This window comes from Syngnathus scovelli, chromosome 14 (assembly GCF_024217435.2).
Source record: "Syngnathus scovelli strain Florida chromosome 14, RoL_Ssco_1.2, whole genome shotgun sequence".
Lineage (NCBI taxonomy): Eukaryota > Metazoa > Chordata > Actinopteri > Syngnathiformes > Syngnathidae > Syngnathus > Syngnathus scovelli.
In genome coordinates this window covers 9,321,034-9,346,512 of record NC_090860.1, presented here as the reverse complement: position 1 = coordinate 9,346,512, position 25,479 = coordinate 9,321,034, and the positions used below count along the sequence as shown (strand labels likewise).

General features: G+C 41.3%; 3 protein-coding genes across 4 annotated transcripts; 1 reads left to right on the top strand and 2 right to left on the bottom strand.

Annotated features, from left to right (window-relative positions):
• Positions 1-2,130: 2,130 nt before the first annotated feature.
• On the bottom strand, positions 2,131-18,178 carry tmem63c (transmembrane protein 63C). Of its 2 annotated transcripts, none has more exons than XM_049740333.2 (23): positions 18,022-18,178; positions 13,078-13,297; positions 11,484-11,563; positions 11,006-11,093; positions 10,860-10,897; positions 10,117-10,259; positions 9,312-9,363; positions 9,112-9,220; positions 8,855-8,928; positions 8,671-8,751; positions 8,489-8,609; positions 8,223-8,356; positions 8,018-8,140; positions 7,201-7,354; positions 7,028-7,134; positions 6,235-6,321; positions 6,098-6,163; positions 5,847-6,009; positions 5,655-5,760; positions 5,137-5,304; positions 4,955-5,067; positions 4,807-4,881; positions 2,131-4,134 (listed from the first exon to the last, which is right to left on the bottom strand). In XM_049740333.2, the coding sequence occupies exons 1-23, from the start codon at positions 18,144-18,146 to the stop codon at positions 3,904-3,906; spliced, it is 2,658 nt and encodes an 885-aa protein (XP_049596290.1). In that variant the 5' UTR covers positions 18,147-18,178; the 3' UTR covers positions 2,131-3,903. The 2 variants fall into 2 exon arrangements, with proteins under 2 accessions (XP_049596290.1, XP_049596291.1); XM_049740334.2 differs by lacking the exon at positions 18,022-18,178 and adding an exon at positions 17,487-17,710.
• Positions 18,123-22,089, top strand: zdhhc22 (zinc finger DHHC-type palmitoyltransferase 22). The gene is made up of 3 exons (XM_049740336.1): positions 18,123-18,901; positions 19,538-20,095; positions 20,177-22,089. Exons 2-3 carry the CDS (start codon positions 19,540-19,542, stop codon positions 20,446-20,448), a joined length of 828 nt encoding a protein of 275 aa, XP_049596293.1. The 5' UTR covers positions 18,123-18,901; positions 19,538-19,539; the 3' UTR covers positions 20,449-22,089.
• Positions 21,889-25,337, bottom strand: cipca (CLOCK-interacting pacemaker a). Its single transcript, XM_049740335.1, has 4 exons — positions 25,153-25,337; positions 24,434-24,551; positions 23,694-23,863; positions 21,889-23,125 (listed from the first exon to the last, which is right to left on the bottom strand). The coding sequence occupies exons 2-4, from the start codon at positions 24,537-24,539 to the stop codon at positions 22,400-22,402; spliced, it is 1,002 nt and encodes a 333-aa protein (XP_049596292.1). The 5' UTR covers positions 24,540-24,551; positions 25,153-25,337; the 3' UTR covers positions 21,889-22,399.
• Positions 25,338-25,479: the final 142 nt, after the last annotated feature.

The following is a 25,479-nucleotide window of genomic DNA, read 5'->3' as shown; positions in this document are numbered from 1 at the left end:
ATATCTTTTACATCGCCGGTTACGTAAGATCCATGAATGGCTCATCGCCCTGAGCGGCGAATACGAGGGTGACTTTAGGCGCATCAGGCCACGCACTCATGCAACATCACAATATCACATCAAGAGCCTCAGAAGCAACAAATATTTGCCAAAAATGGACAAATCCAACCAACGTCTTGCAGATAAATCTATTCCCGCGAGTTTGAATATCGGTTTGTGCACGCATAAGTGACTGAGTGAGGATTGTATCATCCATGAGCAGGCTGTCTGTTCCGCTGTTGGATCTGTGGCTGACATGGCCTTAATTTGTCTCCGTGCACAGTGCCAACACTCTCCCCACTCGCTGAGTGTCTCCAGTATTTATGTTGCTTCACAACAACGTGCACTCGTCTAGCCACTGGGCTGGAGACGGAGGAGACGCTGACCCGAGCATCTCTCAGGTCACCTAACAATACAGAGTGACCGCTACAGTGAATACGAGGCCTGAAGAAAATAAGCGGCAATTAATTTATAATTTGTCACTATAGCGCTACGCAGGGTTTCACTCTGAAGGTTGCCGTCTGCGAGAAAAGATATTATTTTTAGAAAGTCTGCAATGTGTTTTGGAAAGAAGGGGTATTGAATGTTGTCATGGCAACTGTTAAGTGCTGTGTGCAAGAGTGTGTGTGTTTGTCGATGCGCTCGTGTTTGTTTCTGATGAAAGAGCAGAGCAAGGGATCAACTCCATCGTCCTAAATAAGATGACAGAGACCATAAGGACAGTGACCGGAGCAAATTTGTTTTTTAAAGGTGCCTTATTGGCTTGGGCTTGCTTGGTCACTCCACGAATGAAACTCATCATGGTTGCACAGAATGAATTCTGAAGTATTTAAAAGATTTTATCTGGCAATTTACAGAAAATGTATTCTAACTAAAATAGAGAGAAGCTTCTGTGGTGCAACAAAATAACACACTGCCAAGTGCCAAGACAACAAAGGTAAAAAAGTGGAAGGTCTTAGATTGGCCTAATCTATCACCGGACCTTAACCCAATCATGAAATTCACCTCCTGAAGAGGCGACTCAAGGGAGAAAGCCCTAGAAACAAATTAGAACTGAAAGAGGCTGCAGTAAAGGTCGGGAAAAGCATTTCAAATGAAGTGAAACATTTTATGGGTTGCAGGCTTGATGCAGTTATTGCAAATGTCAGAATCAGTGTCAAACGTCTATTGATCATTCCACATCATATTACTAAAGTAATGCAATTCAAATACTGAACTGCTAAACTTAATGTAAGAAAAGTATTTTGCAAATTGGAAATAAAATCATTGCAACAACCGTATGGATTGGGGTGGCAATAGTTTCCTGTAGGAGGTAAAGGTCTTTTCTATTCTAAGCATCTGGCCAGGAGAGAGGGGAGGAGAGTGACAGGTTGCACACTCGGAGGAATTCACCTTTCATGGAAAAGCATGTTGCCACGGGTGACAGAGGAAAAAAGTCAGGGATTTGACAATGTTCTGTTAGGAACTCTTAGTAATGGAGATAAAAATACAAAGTACATACAAGTGCAGAGCACTTCTTGGTTAAATTCATATCTGATACTTGCTATACTAATGATCTGAAAGAGGCATCAAAAAATAATTCCTGCACAATTGGGAATCATATCACTCCCGAGAAGAAACACACATTAAGCATAGAAAAACTGCAACATGGTGTTGCATTTTGGAATTAAGTGCTCCATCATCTAATGTGGCTCTGGGAGCCAGTAAATTATTCCACAGCATGAGCTGAGGCTAGTTCGTATGCAGACACACTTCTTCAGCTATTAGTTTACATACTTTTAGATTCATTAATGGGGCGGCAACAGCCTGATGGGTATTCTTGGTCAGGGGCACTTTGTTTCATCGGCAGTTTATGCGCCGGGAGATTTCAAGTATTTTTTTTGGGGGGGGGAGAAGGTCGGGTGAGGTCAGAATTTTAGGCAAACTATCCCAGACATAGGAAAAAGACTGTATATGGTTGAAAAAGTTTTTAAATTATTATTTTTTACTTCACAAAAACCTGGCATTTGAACAGGGGTGTGTAGACTTATTTTTTAATACCTTCTGGATCTATCTGTATGTATAGAATTCAATGGCCTGGTACAAAGTGAATGGACTAAGCCAAATGGAATTTTATTTCAGATTACAGCATTTAAGACCGTTGACAATGGGAACAAGACTAAAAGATGATTTTTTTTTTTTCTTTTCTCAAATGATGCTGTTCTTGAATATGGCCACGCATACAAATAGGATGAACAAGAAAGAAACATCTGGAGAAGGGCAAGTACATTTGAATGATCATCAACTTGATCAAATCAAAATACACAATACACATTTGATCTGGGTCCACACAATGTCACTTTTTGCAGAGGTTGGACTGTTTCACTTAATCTTCATCAAAAGATACAATTCATTTGTCGTAAATATACACGGACTCCAAAAGCTTTGGGACTTTCTTGTCCATACTAAGGCCAATCAAACCCGGCATTGCCTTAGATGCAAAGTTATCTGTTGACATGCTGCATTTAAATAGTTGAGGACAAATGAGGTGGAATCTGGCTGGATAACTTCCTTTTGTCTGAATTAGCTCACAACGACTGGTGTTTGCTGCCTAAAAGAACCATAAAGCCAATGATTTTTTTTTTTTTTAATTTTAAAGAGCATTTTATATTAGTTTGCCTGCTCTGTAGTCTTCAGCTCATGCAGCATATTTCAGGCCATGCTAGATTGTCACAAGAAAGGGAGTGGTTCTCAAGGCACAGCAAAATGAGACGATTGCGGGGTGGGGTGGCGGGACATATTGCAATCATATTACATTCGCTCCAAAATTTTTGGACGGCTGCACTGTGTAGCCTACGAGTGGTTTGCACATCTGCCTTACACTTCTGAGATTTGGGGTTCCAATCTAGGGTCCGGCCTTCCTGTGTCAGAATTGTTCTTCCCTTGCTGCATGCCACATAAGTGAGAATGTGATGGAGGTCTAAGTACTGATTGAAGCAAACAAAATGTGAATAGAATATTATTATGAATTTAGAGAATAACAAATTATACATTTCACTAAATTCACCCATTGATTTAATAATAAAAAAAAAATTCCATCTATCTATGCCCGTGATATGTAGTGGCAGGAAAAACAATTACATGCTCTTCCACTAGATGGCAGACTTTTATGACATTTATGTAGTAGTCAGTGACTGGTGCTTTTTTTTTTTTTTAATGAAAAAACATGCCTTGGCTTAATGAAGGTTGGGAAACATTGAACTACACAATCAAAAGAGAATAATCAACAATTCAAAAAGCCAAAGCATGAGACCAATAACATACAGCAGTAAAAATAAATGCTGAAATAAATACGACAAGCGCCGTTTGCGCTAGAGGTTGGAGAGTGTACATATCTTACAGTACATCTCTGCGTTACATTGCACCCTCCGTCTGTCAGCTCTCTCACCGCAGATGGCTTTGCAACTCGCTGCACCCTCGTCGTTCTCTGGCCGCCATCAACCAGATATCACTCCAGCCCAGACCGCTCTGTCAGTCTGGCAGGGCGAGCCTGCTCACACTACCCACACTGGTGGGATCTTTCACCTCCACTCGTGTGTAGCGTTTGTGACAGATATCCAAACACAGTTTGCTTTGAGTCGCTTGAGGGTAAAGAGTCATGGAGGAGGATGGAATTTACCGCGGCTGGCGGGTACTTTGGGTGTATGAGACATATTCTGGATATGATAAGGTGGATCCAGTATTTTCATCATGTCCACTCCAGCTCCCATCATTTGAGGGAGCAAAGTTGGAGTCTCAAGATCAAGCGGCGAGAGCAAACATGGCTTTGAAGCAACCTCAGGTGACGTAGTACACGTGGGAGCCAGCTCTAAGGGGAAGGTGGCATTACTGGTAGCCCACTGGGCTGTCCATGAGCGGGCTGGAGCGGGAGGTGTCGGGGGGGTCTTGGAGCCGAGTCTCACGGGTCTGGGTGTGTTCTTCCTCTCCCTCCTCTTCTTCTGTTGGGCCATGGGCTGAATTTTGGGAGCTGGCCATAGCGCCATAGCTGTGGTGGGCCGGGGAGGGCATGGGGGTCAACGCAAGCTCTGGCTCCAGCAGGACGGATGCCACAAACAGCTGAAGGCACAACAATGTATACAGGAGCTGTGTTACTCAGTCGATGGGGTCATGGGGGTCATGGTTTTCAGTACAGTGGGAATTCCAAAGTGCAACAAAATCGCTACCGTAACGCTTTGCTGGCTTCCAAGTTGATCCAAATTCAGAACTCTTTTCGCAAATCCACTAAAGTATAATGTATACTCTTTTTGTGGCCCGTACAGGCAATGTTTCAACATTTCAACATTCCTAACGATCATATTTTAAAATGTAAGTGCACACTGCATCCTGTGGTACGAGTAGGGAAAAGTTAATCACCGTATAATAAAAGAGAATACAACTAAATAAAGTCAAACTTCGTAAGACGCCCAGCCAATTACAATAAAGAGGGAACTGGAGAATGTTTGCAGAGCAATATTGTCACTTAGTGGGAAGTATTGGTGGAATTCAGTGTTGGAAGTTCATTGTTCTCTTGATAAAATAATTATGCCTGGAAAAGGTTTGAAGTGCAAGTTTTGGTTGACATTTGAGGCATATTTTGTTTTGAATGAGTGCACACGAATGCACCACTCCGGTGGACTCGCTTCAGTCGAAGATCAAAATAATTCAAAAGTAAAACTTAATCATGCATATTGCTTATCAACTTTAAAAACTAGCAAACTGTAAATAAAACAAGCAAAAATGTTACTTTACATTAGACGCTGTGGTCGAAGTGACTGCAGTCCTCTCTGTATCAGGTAGCGTTCTCTCTGCTGGTTGATTAGACATCTGAAATCAACACAAACATAACCTAGAAAGTCAAAATCAATTATTAGAAATAACTAGGTTTAATCAGGCTGACCTGGTAGCTTGTTGACTTGTCCTGTTGTTTTTTAAGGCACAAGCCGAAAAAGGAAACGGCAATGGAGGAGAGCAGGGACACCAAAGTAAACAGGGTTATGGGATGCACTGCACCTGTAAAGTAATAATTCACAATATCACCGTGCAATCACGGCAGGTAATAACAGAGGAGCGGGATTATACCTAATCTGAGAACGGAGAAGAAGAGCAGCCAGAAGATACAGAGGATGGGAGCCAAGATGACCTGATGGATAGCGGCTCGATGGATGTGCTGGTTGAGCTTGGTGGGAACGTATGCATAGTAGATGTTGTAGCGGTCAACCATGTGCTTCAGGATCACATAAAGCAGACCTGAAGGGGAGCAGTTGCACATATCTGATTATGAGGAAATAAAAATTATTTTAAAAAATCATAACATTTGTGTTCACCGTACTGTAGTTGTAAATTATAAAAAATATTATAATGCTTTATAAATCTCCCTGCCCTCCATTTGATTGCAGAAGTAAATTGACGGCAATTGTTTGGCTCCCGCCATAGATAGGAGAGCGAGTGGGTGTCTGGCATTTTAACAATATGGCGCGTCTTAGTGTCTGGGACGAGGGCAGCAAATTTGCAGTCTGCTCTGGACTGGCAGGCAGAAGCGGAGAGTGAGGCTTAGGGATTGACAGACACAAACACCAGGCTAAGTGTGTGTCACTTACCAAAGGGTGTAATAATCGGACAAGTGATACTGTAGGTCACACTGACAGCAAAGATACACATGGTCCAGGCGTACTCCAGGCCAAATTGGAACTCATAGGTTTGACTCTGTATCATTACACATAAGCACACGAGAAGTTGAGCACCAAATCTGGAAAACGCGATAAAGCCTCCAGAAGAGGCAACCGGCTCACCCGTTTGACATGAATCCGCTCAGCCTGAGATTTTGCGAAGCACAGGCGAAGGCCATACACCGTCAGCGCCGGGATACGAAGCAGTTCCATAGCGGTTCCGATCAGCCCGGAAGTGATCACGTAGTTTACAAAGAATGCGCCGTTGTCGGGGAGAAAAACACACCTGGAGAAGAAACAGAAAGATGAGATTGTCACTGATGTTCCAGAAAAAAAAAATTGAATACATATGCAGGACACGTTCTGCATCTTACTGGAATTTGATGTCCTTTTCATCTAGGAAATTGATATCAAAGAGCCAAGTGAAGAATAAGTCCAGACTGGAGAGGAAATATATAATAAAAAGTGGTTAAAGTCCAAAGTGCAATCTTATTTGTTTCTGTGGACGTACCTGGACAGACCAAGCGATGGTAGGATGAGGACCATAAAAACCAGCAATAAAAAGCACTTGTGCATCGTGACCTGGTTCTCCCTGGATCTGAGAAAACAAAATAAAAAAATAATGTGCAATGTAGACAGACTCCTCAGAGTCATGAGTAAGATGGAGTCCATCACATCGAACTTTTGATGAGAGGTACACTGCAGATTATTTTCCAGCCAATGAATAAAGTTGTTGCGGGGTTGCAAAGTGACAAGATGCAGCACAAACAAACACAATGATAAATATATTCCATTTAGACTTCACAATGTCCCCCCCCCCCCATGTCATTAAATTGTTCAGCTGTACCACATGTGCCCAATGAGTATACATCAATACCTCTGGAGCGCCATTAAGAATGATTAATACATAATGAGAAATCACGCCATGGCGTATCAGTTGACTTGTTATGGAGCTGGCGGGCTCATTAGCACGGGCTAGGCTTTTTCACTTCAGTAAACAGTTGATTTGCATTCGGTCCTTCACACATCACGCCTGCACAACACGTTTGTGGGGGTGGTTATGTAAAGACAGGGTGCTCATAGGTGTTGCATGAGGTTGTCTCCCCGTATGCGGCTGCTCCGCTCCGCCTCCCGCCGCTCCTCGGTGACTGCTGTGCGTATCGCTGGCCTCGCATGGAGATCTCTATGACAACCTTCCCAGAATAACAGTGCGAGCGGCGGCAGGAGGAAGGAGAGTAACGAGAGCGACGGGGTGAAAAGGAAATGGATGAAAAATGACAAAAGTCAGAATAGATGCTAAGTACCTGGTCCAGTGGGACTCAAAGACGGCCGAGTAGTAGACAATAAATGGCAGCAGGACTGAAAACACCCACAGCAGGAGGGTTGGGAAGAACTCAGTTATGATAGGACTCTGTCGGGCAGAAACATGTGTTTAGACAAGCGGCAGCTTTAATCACACTTGGCCTCCTAATCTGACCTGCAGACTCTCCACGGGCCTGGTGACATTAAATTTGTCCATGGTGTTAACGATGATGGCGGGAGTGGTGAGGAAGAAGAGCAGCAGAAAGAGGAGGATGTTGAGGAGGACGCAGCGGAGCCACCAGCGGGATCCACACACTGACAGGTTTTCCCTGAGTGGGGAGGTGGATGGATCATGAGCTCAACTTGACCGTATTTACTAAAATAGGCCTAAATTAGCCAATATAAAAAAAAAAAATAAAAAAAGGAAAAAAACTCATACAGATAGATAAGTTCCATCTCTCTGGTAAATGCAAAAATAAAGTGCAACCAATCAACATGAAGCATAAATAGTCTTTTCTTGATTGCATATGCATCACTCTGGTGTTATATAATTTGCGTGGGGCGGCTTCATTTGCTGTTGGAGATAAGGAACATTAAAGCGAACCCAATCATCAACAGTTAGCAGTGAGCTTGATGTTAACCCTAAGAGAAGGCAAGCAAAAACCCAGTTGACCTTTTCCTGAGAGCTGAGCGATTAAACAAACCGCAAGCAACAATAATAAGATGTTGGAATTTTAAATTTCTGATTTAAATTCACAGTTTCCAATTATTAGGAACATTGTCAAAGTTTCTCAGATTAAATGTGCAAAAATGATGCAGTCATTTGCACTAATGAGGAGGAAAAAAAAAAAAAAACAATCAGGCAGCAAGTGACTTTTTTAAAGTTGACATACATTTTAAATGAGTTTTCCGCAAATATCTGAGGATCGATTCTCAAAAACAAGCAAACCACAAATACACGAGGGTTGACAGGACTCAGCGCAAACACCAACCAGATGATGTCACTGGGAGCCGGTGCGTAGCTGATGCCCCACTGGTGAGACTGGACCACGGTGGTGATGCTGGACTGCTGAGGTCGTCTACGGCAGCGAACGCGACTGTAGTCCTTCACAATTCTGCAAAAAAACCCACCAACTACTGCAATCAATCACTGTCAGACCAAAGGGGGATTGCTTTGATGGCTGCCTGTTAACTCACACAGCAGTCATCCTCTCATCTCGAAAGGTCACAAAAGCGATCCCAAGCCGCTTCATAAAGATGTGGTTCTTCTCAGCATTGAACTCATCTGTCCATTTCTCTTCTAACTCGCTGTAGTATTGTTCTGCATCCACCTGCAAAGTTACACTTGCTCCATCAAGACCATCAGAGGAGCAGTTGCACTACATTTGAGCTGCAGCGCCACCCAGTGGAAATTTACTGTTAGTGCAGTAAAATCTATATCATGCAACATTTATGTAGTATACCTTTTCAAAGCCACAAATGTCGCAGCAGAATATCTGAGCACACGGGTGGGTCTTCATCATGACCTTTCCCTCCTTTTGGGATTTTGTGGCAAAGTACAGCCTTCCTTTCATGGCTTTGCGCCTGTAAAAATAGGTCATATGATTCTGGAGTGGAAATAATAAATTCTAAGGTGAGACTTTACCTCTCTAAATCCAGCCTCATTAGTTTATTGATGTCAAAGCAGAAGCGTATGTCGGTGACAGTGCAACTGGGGTAAGCCTCACTGCAGGAAAAAAAGGAGTCAATAGAACAATCATCTTTAATGTTATGCAGGGAAATTCAACTTTTGAATTGAGATATAAAAAAAAAAAGGAAAATATGCTTACTGTAAGTGTTTGGTAATCAATCCTGGGTCGGAAATTTCTCTTGGTATGGATGTGATCATCAATGTTCTTGCAACCTGGAAATGCAAATAACACTGAGTAGGTGGACAATAGGATATTTGATTTTTTTATTAAAATTTCAGTCTGCCACGTCAATCTAATCTGTCCTGCCCCGATATTCCCGATGGCCATGACACCCTTGTCTGTAACAATCTTTAATAATAATAAACATCTAATCACCAATACGGCAAAAAACTGACCTTCTCATCTTCTCTGTACTGCAGCCGTACGGCGTGGTGAGCCATACATAGGAACGTGATGACAAAGTAGACTAACGCAAATATGGCGTGCAGCCACAGGAAGCTGTCCCTGTGCGGCCAAAAAAACATTGTTACAGTCTCAACTATCCATTTCACGGTTTACATAACATGAGCTGTCAAGCACGCTGCGTTAAACTTACTTTGCGCTAACATTAGCCAGTGTTGTTCTTCCAAAGTTCTCAGGACTGTCTTCTGTAAAAAATAATGAAACGTGACAGAGAGAAACAATTTAATTGGACCGAAAGGAAACCTCCTCGTTTTGGTGAGGTGACCTTTACTATTTTCAGATACTTTGTGAAAGATCTCATCATCTAAGTGACAATTCTCACAACATTTGGTTACTCGCACTTATGCCCAACTGGCTTAATTTGGTCGTTCTTTGTTTGCTGTTGCTATGGCAGTGTGTCAACTACCGACGGTTTGTTTAATGACATGGGTGGCACGTTGCTCCGTAAGATGACAGTTAGCGGCAATAAAGTGGTTCTGTGGACTGCCCAGCTCCGCTTTGACCCCAAAATGGATCCTGCCTTCATCCTATTATAAGAATGGCTTGCTCAACACTTCCAATAAAATAAACACACAAGTGCCAAAAGGCGTTTTCGCTGCTATTTAGCAACTCGGTCGGGTTTGTGTGCCGCCCAACCTTTGATGCCCTCGTGTGTATGTTGAGAGGAAGCAAAGCTCCTCAATTTAAATTCTCAAAATTGTGCTCCATTAAAATCGCGCTGCTAATTGGGGCCTCAAGCAAAATTTTATTTGCATTTCCGGTGGGTTCATATTGTTACTGATGAAAAACAAATCATTCTGAACTGCTCCAGGAGATGTCTACTGCATTTTTGAATAGTTATGTTGCTTTATAATTGCCAATTTAAAATGGTGCTACTGTCTTTGAAGGCCCAGGTATCAAAAGATTTCCATAAATCCATCATATGAGAGCCAAAATACCCAAGAGATTCCCAGAAAAGTTGATTGGCAGGATCACAGCCAAAGACAGCAGGCACACCACAGTCATGAGCAGGATGATGTGGCGTTGGAAGGACAAATAAGTTACGGCGTCAATGCCACACTTGCTGCGGATCTCCTCATCCCTGCAGAAAGAAAAAAAAAAAACTGTGTCAGAGGGTTATTAGAAGGAAATCCCAAATATATTAAAGTTAAAATAGACAAATGTCAGTCATTATGTATTAAGGTATTGTCTATTTTCACTCATCCAGTGTAAAGCTGTGGCACCACTGGTTTGGTGGTTACCAGACAGGAAGTTTGGAAAAACCAAGAATATAAAATAGAATTACAAAAAAAAACAAGAAGAAGGATGCTGGTCTCACAACAGCCCACACACATGAAAAACCTACAGGGTGGCTTTACACTTTTCCCAGGGATCCCAGAGTTAGCCACTGGCACGAGAGCTAAAAACAGGCAGCCAAACCCTACCATAATACTATGAAAACCAATAGACACCATGGAAATTGTTTTTTTTTTTTTTTTTACAACCCTGAATCTGTTATGTCAGTCAGAGTCAGAGCAAATACTCAGTGGGAAGCCTCGGCACCAGTGGTTACATGAGGCCAGACGTGTTTGTTTTTGCTCATCAATGAGAGAGAACATGACTTTAGAATTTACGATGACATCAGCTTTGAGGACAGAGCGCCATGTCAAAAAAGAAAAAATCAAAGTCAAGGTCAACTTACTTCATCTGGTAAAGAGATGTGAGCCATGAACAAAACCCCTGGAAACACAGACGCATGCACAAGATTAGTTTTGAAAGCAGTGTGCCAATGACACTAATGTTCACCTTAGCAGCTACTAAAAATATCACCACTAAAGCAAAACTCACCATGTCCTTGGTCTCGGTATCAGAAGGGCTGGACTCTGAGGGAGACTTCTCCTTCTCATTCGGTTCTCCATAAAACAAGGACGTCAGGCTGAAATGTGAAAACAACAAAAATGATGAAAAAAAAAATCCAATAAGCAGAAATGTCACTCCAGGCGAGGTTTAAATTATCTCAATTTGCAGCTATTGTGAGTATTTCTTGGGTGCAAATTAAGCAACATAATTAAACTACAATATTTTATTTAATATTTAATGCATTTCCATCGAAATCACTCTTTTTGCCAGGCCTAGATGATTAGAATAAAATAAAAAAATGGCCATGCGTTGAAGAGCGTCTTATGCAGTACTGTTTCTAACCAGCAGGAAGCGCTAGTGGAACGTGCGCTTTCATGGATTTCTTGTATGCCTCCCATGTTACATTTTCCCAAGGCTTACCAAGGAGCAGCTAATATCACCACATTCAACAGAGACATAGATTCACCTGTCGTTGTCCATCAGCAGAGCCAGGCGGCCATAGTCCCATGCAGCCTTCCTCAGACAGGAGAAGATGAGTAAAAGGAACTGAGAACACAACCACACATGCAAAATTCATTACACAAAGACATATTTGCAAGAACAGCACAAAATGTCATTAGACTTGCATCATCTAATGATGCTAAATCGCTAGAAAAGACCTTGAATGATGTTGCAGTCTAATTTGTCCCAATGGTACGCTCTAAAAGTTGTTTGACCCCCCCATAAAAATGATGAAATGGCCATTACTATTAATAGTGTTCACTCTATTATAGCATCAATTCCTCTGAGGAAAAAAATAAATGGCTAATGAAAATATAACAAAACATGATGACATTTGAAATGAACCATTGATTGCAATTCATGTAATGTGAGCACAATAACCAACTACTATTACAAGACTTGCTCCATTTCAGTACTATACGGTTGTCGTGGAAACTGACAGCCAGGTCAATTTGCACACACAAATATAGTAACATGCTGTGCACTCAACCGATACGGTCAATAGCTAAATTGAAAAGGCTCATTAAATGAGTAAAAAAAGAAGCAAATTTACTCTCTTAAAATAGGATTATATAGAACTGTGGATTAAAAATAGATCATTCAGGTGGATTAATCCTTAATAGTTCTGTCTGAATATCAAACAGAAAGATGAATGAAAAAGGACTAAAAATGCTGATGGAAGTCCAATTTCAATGACGGCCTTAAATCATTTACTCTTGAGGACATTTAGGAGAGATTATGTTAAAATTAGCTGTTTCTTCACATCCATCGACTATCTGTTATTTTATGTGGTTTAGTCTTGATGTGTGGGCACACACTCCTCTAATAATCTCAGATGATTTATTCTGTATGATGATGGAATTGATGCAGAGGCGTGCTCCTGCCACCTAGGGGAGAGCATGCTTTGACTCATGCTTGTCATTAACAGACAGTGCTCAAGCCTCTGTCGTCGCCTTGACAACCAACCGTGATGAAATGAGCCAATTAAAGCATGGAGGTAGCAAATTGAGAGTGATATCAGAACAGAATGGATCCTGACAAGTCCTGAAAGCAGAAACCAGTTAGCTGACAGCTGAGAACGGAAGACTATTATTATCTGGAAGAAAATAGCCTTGTGTGCACTTATAAACACTTTGTATTCCAGCTGGAAAAAAAAATAATTAAGATGTGACTGTAATTACTGTGCCACTTTGAAATGTGTTTTTGTTCCTGTTCACGCTTTTCTACATTAAGCCTGAAATACTTTGAAACAAATCTATTCACAGCAGCAACATTTGTCACAGTTGAGGAGCCCCCATTACCGAAGGAGTCAATTTATAGCTCAGATTTAATTTCAGAGGCTTTCTCTGAGGAGAATGAGCTTAGCAAGGAATACAAAAACTGAATAGAGACATTTTTAGACACTCAGATTTCCACACCCCACAGAATCAAATGCATCAATCTGACATTCAGTACAACAGTGGATGCTGGTTCATTCAGGTACAATTTAAATATTACTAACCGGTTACCCATAGCAACCTTATGGAAGTGTGACTCCTTTATGAGTATGCAATGCTCACCATCCACAGGACCACATTGACGGCCAAGACGGTGGGTATCCCCCCAAAGGGGAGACCCTGGAGGACACTGCTGCGAGAGTGTGAGTGGTAGCATCTCTCAGCTGTGCTGTTCTCGTCTTCAAATAAATCCAGGAGGCCTGGGACACTCAGCATCACAGGCCTCCCTTCTACAGGGGGCGCTCTGGATATGAACAGCGCAGCCATCAGCACTGGACCATACCTGGACAAATAAAATACAAGAAATGAACAAATGACTTCTAGCGTGTTCTGAAGAAGTAGTAGAAAAATATTTTCATTTGATTTAATATTTTATTTTCAGGCACCGAGTATTAATATCAATACCTAACATGAGGAGCTATTGAGAAATGTTTAAAAAAAAGTTGCAAGTACTTGCTAATAATGATCTCTAAACCTGTTATGGGCATGTCTAACTGAGATTGGACGGTTCAGCCTAATGATCATTAGATTCTATTAGCAGCCATTGATTTGTCTTTTTCGCAGCCTGATTAATTCAATTGAGGTGTCACATTAAAAAAGAGACAAATCAATATGCTAGTCTTGAAAACCTTGTTTGCTGCAGGGAGACGCCGTATTGTTGTAGAGAAAATGAAGCGGCTTAGTTCAACTATAAAACGGTTTGTTTGCTCAACTGTATATTTGAACAGCTGAGTCCTGCCTTTTTTTTTCTAATACCTTCTTATTTCAATCATGCAAAGGATACGATCATTCACGCTGTCATGACCACAGACACGAAGCAGAAATAATGCACGGGTACACACAAGATCAATAGTCATAGTTGTTCAGTTTGTGTAGACTTTCTGTAAAAATACGGCCGCAATGACTAAGCATTGCTTCAATATCACATTTCCCCTGTGCACGAGCATTGAATGACAATTTAATACAAATTATATTTGTTACAACCGAACACAACAAAGAAACACCATTTGAGAACTAAATATGGTGTAGAAATGATAAAGATCTGGAAAAAAAAAAGAGCAGGATGTTGACCACCGTGTGGATTCACGCAACATTTGGCCACCGGGTGACTCAGCATTTTCCACGCCGTGGAGATCACACGCTTCAAAAGCTAAACGGTCCAACACGCTCGCTCTCATCCCGTCCTATCCATTTCTTTCTCACCCTTTTGAACTTGAAGTTTATCCAATCCTCTTCCTCGTGCATTTCACCAAAGCCGAGGCAGCAGATGTTATTAATCTCGCAAGGCAGCGTGAGAGGAGTCTGTGTTGTGCTCATCCCAGGTGCTGGATGTAAGTTTGTATCTGACAAGAGCAAACTACTCTGCCAACTGGCATGTTCCCCCCCAAATAGCTGTGTGTGACCGAGGAGGTCATCTCCTAGGTGACAGACAAAACGAATGTGTGACTCAGTGACACCCCGCCACTCTTCAGCTTAGTGTTCCAGTAAAGCAGTGCCTGCTGCATACATTATCTCTGAGCATCGTTACTTTATACTCATTAACCACCACTGAAAACACAAAGTCACTCCTCATACTAGCAATTTAGCATTGTCAGCAAAAAGGTCACACACGGGCAAAAAAGGTATGCGGTCATTTCTGTGGATGTACACAAAAGCACTGCATGATGCCAGACTTGTAGAGCGAAATAAGGTCACCAATCAATCCATAATTTTCCTTGCAAAGGCAGAATTGTCGACAAAGCTCTTGCATTAGACCTCAGAAGAGTCTCTCGAAAAAAATTAAGCTTGATTAAATGATTACTGGATTCATTTGTTGCTTAGAGTCGGAACTGAAATGGCTCCAAGAAAAAAAAAAAAATCCCTTTTTGTCATGCATGAATTTAAAGTGACATCCAAACTACAAATAATCCAGTTATCGTATTAAAAAAATGTCCCAAAGCAAGCACCAATCATTACGTTCTTGGACGGATCTAGACAGACTCTGTTGTCAAACAAGATTCATGACCTGCCTGGAAGAGATATTAGCTTGTTTTGCCAGAGAAATGAACCATAAATAAAATGGACGTCCGTGTGGGCTCTCAAGCCTGTGCACCTAATCAAGTGCCAGTCACTCAGAGGGAGAGAGCAGACTACCCTCGGGGCCATCTTGCAATTAGCATGAAATTACAGAGCTTCAGAGCTGTTGTTCCCTGTGTGACAGCCCCGACTGTAACCTTTATTTAACACTACGGCAACTGAGCAGTAATTATTATTATTTTTTTAGATCAATATAAACTCGGTCAAATGTACCTATTATGAGTCAATACAAAGCACGGGGTGAAAAATTCTCAATTTTGATTGACACTGCCAGAGAGATATTAAGATCACAAATCAGAATGTTTATAATAGTGGTTGTGTTTTCGGTCAATTTGACAAGATGAGTCAAAAGTATGACACATGTATCACTCAGTTTGTACTGTGGATGCGTGAAATGGGCGGGGTTAAATGATTATACCGCATCAGTCTGAACGAGCTTCGGCACCACGATGAGCAATGACAACTCACTCGAGCCATGCAAACAAACCAAACACCTGCTTCCTGTCTGCCTGCACATGCTCAGTAGGGCCCCAGGGGAGTTTAGTGTATCTGCTCTGCTGCTGTATGGACAACACTCATTAGAATCCATCTGGCATCTTGGTACGACTTGATTCCAGCATGCATTGAAATTGCAACCACAACATCTTAAATGCTGTGATTGCTGTAGATTCCTTGACAACTGCGCTAGCATATCCGGAGAAAACATGAGTCACATTATTGTTAGTGCCAAAAAGTGCTAACACTGCTCATTACAACAGACAACACCTCAGAGAGGCCTCTTCTATTCAGAGCTAAAACATATCCCATTTCTATGCAACACATCACAGCGTTACTCAAAATCCAAATGAATGTTTTTTTAAAAACCCTCAAGGCAACCTTAATGTCACATTTAAAGAACATTCAGTGTCATATTTATTTAGCTTGTTATTCTCCAGCTGTCTGGGATAATTTCTACTCTATTCACCGAGATGGGAAAATGACCTTAAAATGAACAGACTGCTCTAATTGAATCATTTATTGTTGACTAATGCTGACTAATGCACTAATACAGCTGATTTCATCCATTCAAACCATTTCAGGTGAAAACTCATACAGAACATTTGCAAGATAGCCTGTAATGATGATGTTAATTTTTGCGTAAAAAACACAAACCAAACCGCCGCTGTCACAGGACCAAAAAAAAAAAAAGCACTCGGCTTACGTTGCATTAAGAATTGAACTGCCATGACTAATTGCCACTTAACTCCCGCAAATTGTAGTCTAGTCAATATATTTATCCGCATTTTGTGGACTCAAAACCATAAAAAATGACTACATTCAGTTTGAAGTCGTTTACAGCCTCTAGAAAAACAACATCACGTTAGCTGTACTGTGACAGCGCATTATTCTGCTCACTACAACACTAACATGGGAAATAGGAGCTATTTATTGACAAACAGATCAACCCCAATCCCTATTCTGGCTCCCTCCACTTGTCTCATCTTGCTGAAGTGCAACTGGAACTGTTCACATACTTGTGGTGCTGAAGGATGACAAGCGTTTAACTCAGCAAGACACAGCCAGCCAGTCAATAACCATGTACAATGTTTGAATCTTGAAATATTAATGTTTATATGGTGCTTGAAAATGACCAGCATAATATTGAAACTCTTGCGTTACACCCTTAGATTAAATATTAAAGCGATACCCTGAAAACAACATAGTGTATTGCCTAAAAACAAGTCTCTGTGTATCAGTTTAAACAACAGAATGCTAATCAAATGTTTTACTGGTTCAAGATTTACTGTACATTTCCATATCCAGATATTATTTGCAATATATATTAGACATTCTTCCCTCAGCAGGAGCAGCAGACAAGGCACTTTCGAGAACAAAACAAATCATCAAATAAACACATAACAATAAATGAGAACACATCAACTATTGAATTATGGACGATTTTTCCCATCACACTCGTTGACTAATCCAGCACTTTTTTTTGTGATTGATCTTTCATTGCCAACCCTGTCTGCACCTTACCAAATCATCCTTGTGGTTCTGCCAGGAATCCCTTTAGCTTTTTGTCCCCTAATATTTCTTCCTTAGTATGTGTGAGTTTCCCCTTCTTCCTATCTATGGATCATATATTATCATCATTATATGTCCAGGGCCCTGAACCCCACCCAAATCTGCACTCTCTGTCTGGACTTTAAATTGAACTGCGTGACAACTCCCTAATTTGTTACTGGTGCAGTTTTTGGTGTGCTGCATTTGGGTTTTACACACACTCACACCCAAGTCATCAACAAATTTGGTATATTGCAATTAGTTCCTATAGTTTCATCATCAAATGTGAGGAGAGTGTTGACATGAAATGCAATGCAATTAGCTTGGATTCAACAGGTCAAGCTACTCACCAAATTATGTCTTTGTGCGTGCATGTACGTGACTGCAAACAAAAAGATAAAGGGCACAGCGTGGTCTAATGACTAAATCACAAAAGGCTTTTATCTTCCGAGGGGGACCAGGCAGATAAGAAGTGAATGGAAAGCAAATAATGAAGTGCAACGAGGAGGTGGCAGGTTGTATAAAAAAAAAAAGAAAGAAAGAAAAAAAGAAAGAGCCTGTTTGGGGTGTAGCACGTTGCCAGAGACTTCTTCACCCTCGCCATATGACCACACACGTATTAAAAAAACAAACTCTGAATATGATGTCATCGCGTTGCAAAAGTCTAGATTCCATCAGTAGTCTTTTAAACGAGATTGTGCGCGATATTTCAAAGCGACTCCTCGCCCCTTCTCCTGCTGCAACGATCACAACTGTCTACACAACCGTCAGCCACCTACCTCAACTTGATGAAAAACGGTTGCGACATAAATGGCGCAATTAAACCCACCGATGCGCTTTTTAATCAGAGTGCGTACAGAAAAGGTCCAAATGAAGCTTACTCACCTCAAAACGCACGCTTGTGGGCTGGCGTGATTGTAAGGAAGGAGAAGCCGCTGTAGTGTTTTTGTCTTCTCCAGCCAAGAAACACAAGAAACTCCCACCTTCCCAGGGACCGTCTGAAAGTTCATCACCTGCCAGCGCGCAGCTCTAAGGGAGTGTCAAGAAGCAAACACATGAAGAGTCCAGGATTTTTTTTTTTTTTTAATTGACTCTTTGAAGATGGGCGAATTAATTATAAAACATTGCAAGCTGGAGGTGGCATACCTACTCATATTGTGTACCAAAGTAGAAGTACAGATACCTGTGTAAAAGGAGTGGTAGAAGTAGGCACCTAATTAAGGCACCTAATAAGTGGGAAGTACCAAACTGAATTATATCCTTTATTTCAGCAAAAGCCTAAATGTAAACCCTCTGTAAATGTGTGTAAGTGTTCTTAATTACAAAAGCAAAATATACTATACGGGCAATTATATACATACAAGTTATTCCAAGACTTCAGAGAGGCTGCAGTGCTATCTGCTGGAAAATAGTCTACATTGCACGTTCAGTGCAACATTAATAGGGGGAGGGCACACTTTAGTGACAAAGGGCCTTATTTGTATGTGGGTGTGTGTTTTTTAATGTGATCGGGCCATCTAATCATCAATGAGGCTTAAAATGAACGAGTGTGTAACATATAATTTATGTTTGAAATAGACACCTCTGCAAATATGATAGAAAAAAGGGAAAAAGTATTAAACCAAGGCATCCCCACCAGCAGGAGGCGATGCAGGGCGATGGAGGCAGGCGCAAGCGTGCCGCGAGTAGTTAAAGAGGTCTGCGAGGCTCCGCTGCACTTTAGGAAGCTCCGTGGTGCTGAAAGGACAGCTCCCCACCGCTGCAGGTATAACGACCATTCTTATCCCATAATCGCCACCATCATCGCGCTTCTCTTTGTCCTCTACGTAAAATCACACTAATGACGTCATTACGATGTTTAAATAATTCATGTATGGGTGAAGACCATGTTTGTCAGTGTGTAAGCGTGTGTGGCCGTATGGTGTTTTTTTTTTTGAGGAGGGCATGCCGTGGGTCATCCCCGTGTTTCCATGTCGAGTCTCTGAATCACGAGCAAAACTGTCATCTTCCACGCAAATACGATTCAATTGTAGGTTAGCAGAGCACCGTGCAGAGGGCGAGTTATTTTTGCTCCACTTGTGGCCTCTAAGGGTTCAGGGAACCCAATTTGGTCAAATTAGTTTTTCCTGCAGGAGAATTGACTCGCTGACTCACTCTCTCTCCTTCCCTTGTTTATTAATTTAGCAAACCAACTGATTTAGTCTCGAATGGGGTCTTGGAACAAATTAAATTGGGAATTATTTTTTAAATTTTGCAATCAGAGGTTCCACTAATAAAAAACACTAAATAGCAGAAACTAAGATTGATGACTTTTCTTTTTTTTAATTTTGCAATCAGAGGTTCCACTAATGAAAAACAGTAAATAGCAGAAACTAAGATTAATGACTTTTCTCCGACACAGGCATGTTCACCCGGATGCTCAAACTGAGGCTCCTCAACGCCGTGGCCCCTGCATACTTTTTCACAGCGACAGTGGTCACCTTCATCCTGCACTTTGGCTTCTTCATGCCAACAATCTTCCCCAGCACCAACACGTCGCCAGGAGGGTCCGCAACTGTTCACACTTTCCTGTTCCTCTTCCTGATGTTCAACGCCCTTGGGAATTACACAATGACTATCCTCTACCCTGCTGCGAGCGCCACCGAGACGGCGGTCCCGGTGTGTTCCCCGCACTGCTCGGACAAAGTGGACGCCCACTACCTCCTGAATGGCCGCCACTTCTGCAAACTGTGCAAGAAAGTTATACTCAAACGCGATCACCATTGCTTCTTCACCGGGAATTGTATCGGGAACAAAAACATGCGCTACTTCATCATGTTTTGCATCTACACCTCGTGCACGTGTTTGTACTCGCTGGTTCTTGGTGTAGCCTTCCTCACAGTGGAGTACTCCATCTCTTTTGAAAACCCACTGACCTTCTTGACCCTTCTGCCTCTCTCCACTGGCTACTTCTTCACGGGTGAGTTTTTTTATTTTCCATCAACAAATCCGCTTTGTGATGCCGTATGACTAAAGATAGAATTCCTACCTTTCCATCCAGGAACAATCTCCGGCCTGCAGCTGTTCCTGGTGCTGATGCTGTATGTGTGGCTGGGCATCGGGCTGGTGTGCGCGGGCTTTTGTTGCCAGCAGGTGCTGCTGGTGGCCCGGGGCCAAACCTGGTGTCAGATGCAGAGGGGGGAGCTGGTGGACAACCGCAGCCCTTGGAGAAGCAACCTCACGGATGTGTTTGGCTCCAACTGGGCGCTGGGCCTCATTCTGCCGGTGCACACAGCCCAGATGTGCTCTGAGGAGGCGCTCAAACAAGACTGACCAGAAATCTTATTATTCATTTATCAGCAGCTTCCAATAGATCACACACATAAAAAAAACATGTTGGAATAAATGTAAGGTGAATTGTATACATACAAAATTGAGTGGAACATCTCCAGACTTTTGCAGAACCTGTAAAATTGCACAAAAGCAGACTTTGAAAGATTTTCTGGTGTCACAAATTGACCCTGGAACAGAATGTTTACTATTTCCTAGATCAAAAATACTTTTTTTGCTGAACAAATAGACTAGGATTGTGCTTTTCTAATATCAAAACAAAAAGTAATGTAGTATTTACAATAGAGATTAATTATTAAATTTAAGATAGATCAACACTACTCACAATTTGAAGGTAAAGAATAATTAGCTGTTTTAATCTCTTAGTCAAAGCTAAGTGTTGTACTATTGCTTTTTCTTTAAGTGACTGAGGAGCTTTATTTAGACAAAAATAAGCCTTTGCCACCATCTTTTGGCATGTATAGGCAATTATGACATTTTGGAGGGTGGGTAGGATGTTAGTACACAAACTAAAATGTGCCATTTAAGTTTCTCTAGACAGGCTATTCATTAGCCATTATGCTTACGGGTACATGCTCTTTATGTAAATAACTGCTAGGTTAATTAATAGTGTTTAATCTATTGTACTGCCGATATTGTACTGAGCAGTCAAACATTTGTCATTGTCAGTATTAGGTTTCATGACCTATTCTATGTTTATCATCACAACTTTTAAAAAGCAAAAGAAATTTGCTGGTGTTTTTCCACTCAACTTCAGAGGTTTCATTGTATTTGGGTGTATTTCTTGCCATACATTCCTTTAAGGAGAGGAGCCATACACAGTGAGCATAAAAGTATCCATTTGTCTTTTAAGGTGCGTTTTAGAAGGCAATATTCAAATTAGTTTCAAAAACATTCCTTGCTTTGCATTTCTCTCTCTCTTGAATGCTCCTCCACACACAGAGCAAAGCACATTCAGGAAATGTATTTTTACAGTTCTTACATTCGGTGTCAAGGGCTAGCAGGCAAGAGTGATCCTCGAACATCCACGCAACATTGTTGTCTGCTCTTGAGAATGTGGCAGCCTGGTTGATAATGGGCTGGCTACACAGTGATATTATCCAGGGTATTAATCACAATGTGCCATAATATCATGTCATACTTATGTGCTTCATACACAATGGCTCCACAGATGAAGCAATTGCTGTACATTGCTAATACTAAGGACTTTCCATTGGTATAAAGCAGCTACTGTTCGACAATTTAAGATTTCATCAAATACTTTTAAGTCTTACAAAGGTTTTTGTGTGTGGTTGGTAAATATGTAAATCCCAAGTGCTATAATATTGTCTTCAATTTAACAGCACTCAGGAGATACACCATGTAAGGTTACATCTTGAATTTAAATGAGTCGCAGATGAATCAAAATGGACAGAGAATAAATGACTTTTCAAAGCAAGTTTTATGACCAATGGTCAAGGTGACTTTTGAACAAGAGGCACGCTTCACAAAAAGGTACAATTTGTTTCTATTAAAAACAGGACAGATTTGTTTAGGACACCATCTTAATACGACTGATTGTCTAAATAAACAAAATACTGTATAATATTACAACTTGCCATTAAAACTCACCCATGTACTGTATGGCTTGTTTACTTTTTGACGAACTATGACACTAATTCAAGCTCTAACGTAAGCACACACGTACAAAAGGCACAGTTAGCCATTCACTTTTATATATTAAAAAAAGCAAGCAGATAGCAAGATTCTAAAGTGCACAGTCTGATATGCTTTTCAGCTATAATATCATGATGATGTCATTACATTCAAAAACAAGCGTGAAAAAAAAAAATAGCACAAATACAGCAGTAACAAAATAAATACAATTGAAAGTGTACATAAAAGGCTGGTGACATTCTGGCTCCTCACATTAGCAAATGCTAGCCATGTAGCATTACTTATTAAAGTCCTGCAGACAGAGCTGGAGTTTAGTCCACAGCTGAGGGTCTCCACTTCCCAGCGCTTCCAGCAGGAGCGCTGTATGCTGCTGGAGAAGCTGCAGTTGACTTTGGGTGCGCTTGTTGTCTTTGATCAGCTGCTTGGTGCGCAAGGTGATGCCCAACAGGCCGGAGCTGCTCAAGATGTTGTAAGTATTGCTGAAACGCTTCAACTTATTGCTCTCTGTCAAGAAGCCGTCTGAGTTAATGTCAGGACACAGCTGGTTGCCGTCCACGTCGGTCCTAGAGTGGTATGTGCTGGGGGAGATGGAGGTCCCTGTCACTGAGGATAGACACTTCTCATGAAGAAGCTCTGAGCCCTCTGATGGCACAGTGCTTTGGTTGTTTGATACGTCAAACTTGGATTTGCTGGGAACCTGAGGTTCTCGGTCAGGGGTGGGGGTGACGTGCTGCCTGTTGCCATGTTTTCTGTGTCGCTGGTCGTAAGCCCATGATGAATTCCCCCTCATTCTAGAAGATCCTGACCTCTTTGAGGGTGTGTCCGCTGGGATTGGGGCGATTCTGGGGTAGGTCTTGAGGGTGGACATTTTTGACTGCGGGAGATTTTCAGGGGTTGTTTTTGGTGACATCATAGGTTGAAGGAGAAGCATTTGAGATTGAGGCATGACATCAAGAGATGAAGTGAAGCCCCATTGTTTCTCAGCTGGAGTCACTTGCGATGGCTAAAAACAATATGAAAACATTATCGACTATATGAGTAGAAGAAAAGATCATACGACATTTGAGATTTAATCAACTTTTGGAATCAGATGTCAAATGTCTTCAACAACGAAGGTTGTGTTCAGAGTTTGCCGCTTTTGAATTACACGCTTCCTAATGTGGTCCAGGATCCAGATGGTAACATGCACACTACACCAAAGAACCCACACGGTCAGAGAAATCACATCAGAATCCATTTCAAGCTGGTAAACGCACACCACCAGGAAGTCCAGTGTTGCTGGAACAATCAAATCACCGCTTGAGGATTTAAGCATGAACTGCTTGATTGAGAATCGATACTGACGTAACAAAATGAACCCTCCTGTAAATGATTATTAGGTCATCGAGCGGCAGTACGAAAAGACACAAAATATAGAGATAAAAATATCAATAAAAACCGAGACCTACATATTAAATATCTCAGTTGTGGAAGATGGACAAGCATAAAAGTATCAAATAGGTCAATTGAGTATCAGTCTTCACAATACAATGCCATAGGTAGATGGATATTTGTGTTCATGCTGCTTTTACCTGATTGAGGACAAAATTATTCATAATGAGCATCGGGGAAAGTCCAGCGTAGGAGCCTCCCATCACGGCCAGCTGCAGTCCGGCCGTGTCCTGGCTGACCGCGGACCTTCTCCTGCCTGCATCCTCGGAGTCAGTCCCATCAACTGCACTCAGGTACTCAGAGCTGGCATCTGGAAGGGATGATATACAAGTCAGCTGGTCACATTTGACTCGTCTAATGTTACCACTTTCTGTGGGAGAACATTAATCCATTATCATGGAAACAGTCGGCAGATGTAGATTAGCATCTTGAGGCTTTCTAGGAAAAAAAACAACAACCATCAACCCAATGAGGTTTCAACCAGTGCAGGTGATTGCTTTTCGTTATTTAAGACCGACCTCACTGACCTAGCACAAGACACATAACGTGCCCTTGATCTCCCGCTCTGATTGTGATTGACCTTTTTTTTTTTTTTTTTTCAAAAACGTACACAAGTGGACACGATTGTTAACACTTTGTTGATGAAAGCAAAACCTACAATGATTGTCATAAGAAATTTGTCCCATTGTGGCTTTTTAGTAAAGTCCAGTCTCATAATTTTCTTACTCCAGATTTTGATGGCATGATAACACTGAGCAAAAATATTGAATAATTGAATTTTGACCATACCACATGCTGGATCAAAAATAATTAAACAAAAGGTGTTGATTGTTACATACACCTAAGGGTTATCTGAACAAGAATATAACCAAATTCTAACCTGAGAATCCTGAATCTTGTTCCAAATCCTGTTTTGATGTTGCATGGTGTGTTACCCTGGTGATGGATGATGTCCGGTGTTGAACGGGCTGCCTAAAGGTGCTCATGTTTGTCTCACCCTGCAGGGAATAAAATTGAATTGAATAAAGTTGATGAACATAAAACATTGTTGTGACTTTTGGCTTGTCTCATCAGGAATCATCACTGGAATCATTCCCATGATATGTTTGGTAAATAAAGAAATAGTAATTGATCAGCAAAACGAAACAACAGATCTCAAAACAATTTAGTTTGGTAATTAATTATAAGCAGGAATTAATTTTCAGATTCGTTGAATATTTGAATGACGCTGATTTTATAAATCATGCAAATTATAATGAGTGACGTCAGTGACATAACCAAACATGCACATTCATCATATCGAGGAAAAACAGTCACGTGTGCTCCGATTCCAAATTGGGGGTGTGCCAGCGCGTTGTTGCGACGTTTGCTAACATTAGCAAGCAAATGCAAACTTCAGGCAAACGATCAGAGCCACCGCAATCGCTTGCATTAAACAATATGTTATTGGACATCTTTCGCTTTGCAATTGAACTTTTTTTAAAAACTATTTATAACGCACGTCGGCTAATATTAGTACGTATATAGTTGGGGTGGCAACCAGCGCGTCGAGCGACAATAACATCTATGTAAACATGTACCTCAAACTGTAAGCCTTACCAATGAGAATCAGGATTCAAAGCAGACAACCGTCTAATAGACCCAGGCAACGTGTGTATGTGTGTTGTTGTTGTTGTTTTTATTGAGGTCTTGTTATTCAGCCTTTTCCCGTTTTCTTGTTGTGGTAGAATTGACGTCATGCGAAGGAGTTGCTCCCGTTCTTCTTCTTTGCTCTACATAATGCCAAGCTTTACTATTCTGTATCCCTGCTGCCCCCTGTTGGAAAATAGTAGTTACTTTTTTTTTTTTTTTTTACAATAATAATTAATAATAATAATGTTGGAAAATAGCGGTTACTTTTTTTTTTACAATAATAATTAATAATTA